The sequence below is a fragment of the Lathyrus oleraceus genome, chromosome 7 (assembly GCF_024323335.1).
Source record: "Lathyrus oleraceus cultivar Zhongwan6 chromosome 7, CAAS_Psat_ZW6_1.0, whole genome shotgun sequence".
Taxonomy (NCBI): Eukaryota; Viridiplantae; Streptophyta; class Magnoliopsida; order Fabales; family Fabaceae; genus Lathyrus; species Lathyrus oleraceus.
The window spans coordinates 383,679,778-383,685,631 of NC_066585.1; the positions used below are offsets into that span (position 1 = coordinate 383,679,778).

A 5,854-nucleotide genomic window follows, 5' to 3' on the forward strand; every position below is an offset into this window, starting at 1 on the left:
AGCCTAAGGAGTACCCATGAGGCCCCATAACCCGATCATTAAGGAATTAGGGTTTGAGACCCCTGAAGAGTGCCATGATGAAATATTGTTGAATTCATGCTTCAATGAACCATGAAATTAGGGTTTTACATCCCATATAATTAAATGAATAGTCAAAGCCATGCCTTTGATCTTTGATTCACACACAAACCCTAGCTTGCAAGCCGAGAGCTTTGAATCCATAGTGATCAACCTATTGGATGAATGATGCATATGAATGACTCATGAGTACATACAGATGATTCCTAAGACAAGGATTGAATGAAAGGATGAAAATGGTAGGGAAAATTTTGGGGTATGACAACTGCCCCTAGTTAATCTACTTAAACCTGAATGGTCGAATTGCGAGTGCTTTTCGTGTATTCAAGGTATGAGTGGATTAAATACCGAAGTATCCGAAAATTTACCCGTTGAGAATGGTCATATGAAATATACGGATGACAGTTTGACTTTTATAGGTGCATCTGCTAGGGTTTATTGATATGCTGTGGGGATCTGGAAAATGAGGAACATGATACGCATGTTGCATGATGTATGCTTTATTTTCATGATGCATGAATGTTTCATGTGGTGATATGGATGTCATTCACAGGGTATGGTTTATGGCATAGAGGAAACTTCGAATTGTCTCCAATTATACCAAAGAAATTGTTATTATGAGAACGTTGTACATTAACACCACTGTCGGGGATCCCACATGATCCTACTGAAGATCACAAAGATACATGATCTAACTGGGCAAACATTAATACATTTTCTAGATGTTTAAACAAAAACTTTCAATCTACCGATCATATTTTAGGATTCTTCAAGAGGTTAAAGCAATGCATAAGGTTTTCTTTTGATGTAACTTTTATTATTCCCCAAATTTTATAGCATTATGTGATAAAAATAAATTAGTTATTTGGCAAAAAAAAAGCAGGAGAATTGAAACGCACTTGATAAAAGAACTGAATTTTGTTGATTGTAAACCAATCTGTACATATGATGTGTACAAGGATGTGAAAATCCTTAAAGAGGAAATTGCAAAAATTGAAAAGTAAAAGAAATGGAAATTGATTTTTTTTTTGTATTTTTCCATTGATTATAACATTGAATGTCATCCATTGTAGGAAATGAATTCCAAAACTTCGCTTCGATTGACGATGATTGGATCGAGCTTCGGCCATATGAGATCTAGCTTGTAGCAAGGTAGGCTCAAGGAACATAGCCAAATGCCTTTATCGCTAACTTTTGCCTAGATATTTTCTATTATTTTCCGTCCAACGAGATGCTCATTCTTGTCTAAGTCGCCCTTTCAGGTTTTCAACTGAGCGAGCTTTATACTTTTTTATTTGATCCCTAACTTTTGCATGGACAATTCATTTTTTGGTCCATTGGGATAGCCATTTTTGCCTAGATTGATCTTGTGAAGGTCAATCTAGTGAGCTTTTATCATCACTTACTTTTAGGAATAATATTTTTTGACTATGTCAGCATTCACTGGCGACGGAAAATCTTCCCCATCCATTGTGGTGAGGATTAGAGGTCCAACTGAGAAGGCCTTCTCAATGACAAAAGGTTCTTCGTATTTGGGAGTCCATTTGCCTCGAGGATCTGAGTGAATAGTAGAGTATCTCTTGAGCATGAGTTCTCCTGCGCAGTACTCACGAGGAAGAACTTTCGTATCAAAAGCCTGTTTGAGGCGTCTTTGGTACAACTGACCATGGCATATAGACGTCAAATGTTTCTCTTCAATCAAATTCAGTTGATTATACCGAGATTGAACCCATTTAGCTTCATCAAGTTTAGCCTCCATAATAACCCTGAGTGAAGGAATCTCAACTTCGATTGGTAAAATAACCTCCATCCCATACACTAATGAGTACAGATTTATCCCAGTGGATGTACGAGTCGAGGTCCTGTAACCGTGCAGAGCGAAGGGTAGCATCTCATGCTAATCTATATACGTTCTGACCATTTTCTGGGAAATCCTTTTGATGTTCTTATGAGCCGCTTCTATGGTGCCATTCATCTTGGGTTTATACTTCAAAAGAGTTGTGGTGCTCGATCTTAAATTCCTCGTACAACCCCGTCATCATTTTATTGTTGAGATTACTGGAATTGTCAGTGATGATCTTGCTAGGAATTCCATAGCGACAAATTATCTCTTTCTTAGTAAACCGAGTAACCATCTATCGAGTGACATTGACATACGAAGCAGCTTCAAGCCACTTTGTAAAGTAATCAATAGCAACTAGGATAAATCGATGACCGTTGGAAGGTTTTGGCTCTATCATCCCAATCATATCAAAACCCCACATAGAGAAAGGCCATGGATACGTGAAAACATTCAACGGAGTTGGTGGCACAATGATCTTGTCACGATATATTTGACACTTGTGGCATCTTTTAACAAAGTTGTAATAGTAAATCTCTATTGTTGTCCAGTAATACCCATCCCGGAGAATATTATTGGCCATAGCAGGACCTTTTGCATGTACACCCACGTAGCCTTCATATATGGATTTTATGACCATGCTTGCTCCGTGTCTATCCACGCATCTGAGTAGCACAAAATCATAATTCCTCTTGTATAACACATAACCGTTTAAGAAAAACTTGGAGGAAAGTCTTCTTAAAGCTTTCTTATCGGTAATAGATACACCCTCGAGATATTGTTGTTTCTCTAGAAATGTCTTAATGTCATATAACCCAGGCTTATCATCAGGATCTACCTCGATTGCTAGACAATGTGCTGGTTCATCCAGGTGGTCAATATGGATAGATGATGCTTCATTCTTCCATTTGACCTTAAACATGAATGCCAACGTAGCTAGAGCGTCTGTCAACCGATTCTCTTCCCTAGGGATATGATGAAAAAATATTTCATCAAAGTAGGGTATCCATTTTTAGATATGATCTTTATAAGTTATCAATTTGCTATTCCGAGTCTCTCAGTCACCTTTTACCTAACTGATTACTAGAGCTGAATCTCCATATACCTCAAGAATTTTAATCCTTAAGTCAATGGCTGCCTCAATACCATAAATACATGCCTCATATTTTTCCATATTGTTGGTGCAAGCAAAGTATAATCTAGTGGTAAATGGAAGGTGGAAGCCAATTGGAGAAGTGATAACTGCGCCTATTCCATGACCACGAGCATTGGAAGCGCCGTCGAACACGAGCGTCAATCGCGATCCTGGTTCGAGGCCTGGAATAGCGTAATCTCTGATAAACATGATGTCTTCATCTGGAAAGTGAAACCTCAACGATTGATAACCCTCCACAGGTAAATGAGCAAGGTAGTCAAATAAAATACCCCCCTTTATCGCTTTTTGAGTCACATATTGGATATCATATTCGGTCAACAACATTTGCCACATAGCAATTCTACCAGGGACAGTAGGCTTTTCAAATATATACTTTATCGAATCCATTTTAGATATCAATAAAGTAGTATGGCAAACCATGTATTGTCTCAGGCGTTGAGCAGCCCAAGCCAAAGCACAACAAGTCTTCTCTAAAAGTGAGTATCTGGTCTTACATTCATTGAATTTCTTGCTGAGATAATATATTGCATGTTCTTTCTTGCTTGTGTCATCATGCTGACCCAAAACGTAACCCATAGATTCATCGAGTACCATGAGGTACATAATACGAGGGCTACCATGAACATGTGGTATGAGGATTGGTGGTTCTTGCATATACTTCTTTATTTTGTCAAATGCCACTTGACAATCATTATCCCACACAATCAATTGATTCTTCCTCAATAATTTGAAGATTGGTTCATAGGTAGCTGTTAAATGTGATATGAATCTGGAAATATAGTTAAGCAGACCATGGAAACCTCATACTTCTTTTTCTGTTCGGGGAGGTGGCATATCTTGAGTTGCTCGAACTTTGTCGGGATCAACTTCAATGTCTTTCTGACTAACTATATGTTGGTGTAAGCCTTAGAGGCCAATACTTTTTATACTTGTATCGAATTATTTATTAATAATAAAAGGCTTTTTCTTTATTATGTTTGTCTAATAAAGTCCCTAGAATAGATAGTCCGTTTAATGTATCAAGTGTGACTTAATCATGAGATCACATTAAACACAAGAACACTATTCTTAAAGTATCCATAGTCGAGCTTTATTGTGAAGTGGGATGACATTAAAGCATTAAGACTATTATGTATATAGACTGATGATCACATCTCATGGATCATGGATAAGGAGTTATCAAGTCTTAAACATAGGTATGAAGATTAAGAGTAATATTTATACTGGATTGACCCGTTATGAGAATACTATATAGAATGTTATACAAAGTGTCATAAGTTATTCTCATGGTGATAATGGTGTATACCACCCTTCGACCTGAAACCACTATGGACCCTAGATGTAGAGTCGAGTGCCTTATTGCTGATCAAACATTGTCCGTAACTGGATGACCATAAAGACAGTTGATGGGTACTCCACGAAGCATGCTAAGGGACATGAGTGACCTAGATGGAATTTTCCCATCCTGCGTAACAGGATAAATGTCTATGGGCCCAATATTGAACTGGACAAGGATGACACAGTCTATGCCTTGTGTTCAATATAGACATAAGGGCAAAAGGGTAATTTTACACATAAGTATTATCACAAAAGGATTTGTCAGATCACATGACATTTTCGTGTCTTGGGTAGCAGTGATGTGTTGCTAGATACCGCTCACTGTTTATTATGTTAAATACGTGATTTAATATAATTTCCAATGCCGCGAAAACCTACAAGGTCACACACAAAAGAACGAATTGATGAGAGATAGAGTAACTAAGGAATACCGTAATGTACGATGCACTTAAGTGAATTGTAGAACATCGTAAGGTACGATGTACTTAAGTAGAATACGAAATATGGTAAGGTACCACGCGCTTAAGTGATTTTGGTATATTATAAGATATGGGCCACATACACTTGAGTGGGCTTTTTAAGCTTGCAGCCCACACAAGTGGTTCTATAAATAGAACCCTTGTGTAGAAGCATTTGTGCAGTTGCAATTTCGTTTCTCTCTCTCTCTCTCTCTCTCTCACTCAAAGCCTTCATTCGTAGCAGCTAGCATTGAGATTGAAGGAATCCGTTCGTGTGGACTGAGTAAAGGCGTTGTCATCGTTCAATGTTCGTGATCGATCTGCATCAAAGGTTACAATCGCCACAAGACGTAACGATTCTATCACTGATCATGCCCATTCGTAAGGATCACTAAAGGAGAAATTTTAAATTCCGCTGCATTTTAGATCGCTCTTCTCCTTCACTATGAAACCCAATAATTTACTAGATCGGACCCAAAAAGTACACTTTGCTGGATTGAAACGCAACTTGAACTTCCAGAGCTTGGCAAACAATTTCCTCAGGTGTTCTAATTGATCATCTTCAGTCATGGATTTTGAAATCACATCGTCCATGTAAACCTCAATCTCTTTATGAATCATACCGTGAAAGAGGGTTACCATGGCGGGTTGATATGTTTCCCCTTCATTCTTCAAGCCAAACGACATTACTTTGTAGTAGTATGTTCCCCAAGGTGTGATGAAAGTTGTCTTCTCCATCTCATCGAGCGACATCTTTATCTAATTATACGCTGAGAAATCATCCATGAAGGAAAAAATGGAAAACTGAGTTGTATTATCAACCAAAATTTCAATATGAGGTAAAGGGAAGTCATCCTTTGGACTCGTTTTATTGAGGTGTCAGTAATCTACATACATTCTAACTTTTCCGTCTTTCTTCGAACCGGAATGATATTAGTCACCCACTAAGGATATTCAGAAATAGCTAAAAAGCCAGCATCAAAC

The 5,854-nt window shown here is 37.9% G+C and overlaps 1 protein-coding gene across 1 annotated transcript; it reads right to left on the reverse strand.

The window, feature by feature from the left end:
• Window positions 1–1,486: 1,486 nt before the first annotated feature.
• Window positions 1,487–5,623, reverse strand: LOC127103953 (uncharacterized). Its single transcript, XM_051041181.1, has 4 exons — window positions 5,356–5,623; window positions 3,024–3,823; window positions 2,362–2,831; window positions 1,487–1,940 (listed from the first exon to the last, which is right to left on the reverse strand). The coding sequence occupies exons 1-4, from the start codon at window positions 5,621–5,623 to the stop codon at window positions 1,487–1,489; spliced, it is 1,992 nt and encodes a 663-aa protein (XP_050897138.1).
• Between the last annotated feature and the right edge of the window lie 231 nt (window positions 5,624–5,854).

Excerpts from the sequence above, each read along its gene's own strand:
- LOC127103953 (XM_051041181.1), bottom strand. The coding sequence starts at position 5,623 with ATGTCGCTCGATGAGATGGAGAAGACAACTTTCATCACACCTTGGGGA. Across the intron at positions 3,824-5,355 it reads GCGTTTCAATCCAGCAAAGT|CTACCTATGAACCAATCTTC; the intron begins GTACTTTTTGGG and ends CACATTTAACAG. Across the intron at positions 2,832-3,023 it reads TAAGGATTAAAATTCTTGAG|GTCAAATGGAAGAATGAAGC; the intron begins GTATATGGAGAT and ends TTCATGTTTAAG.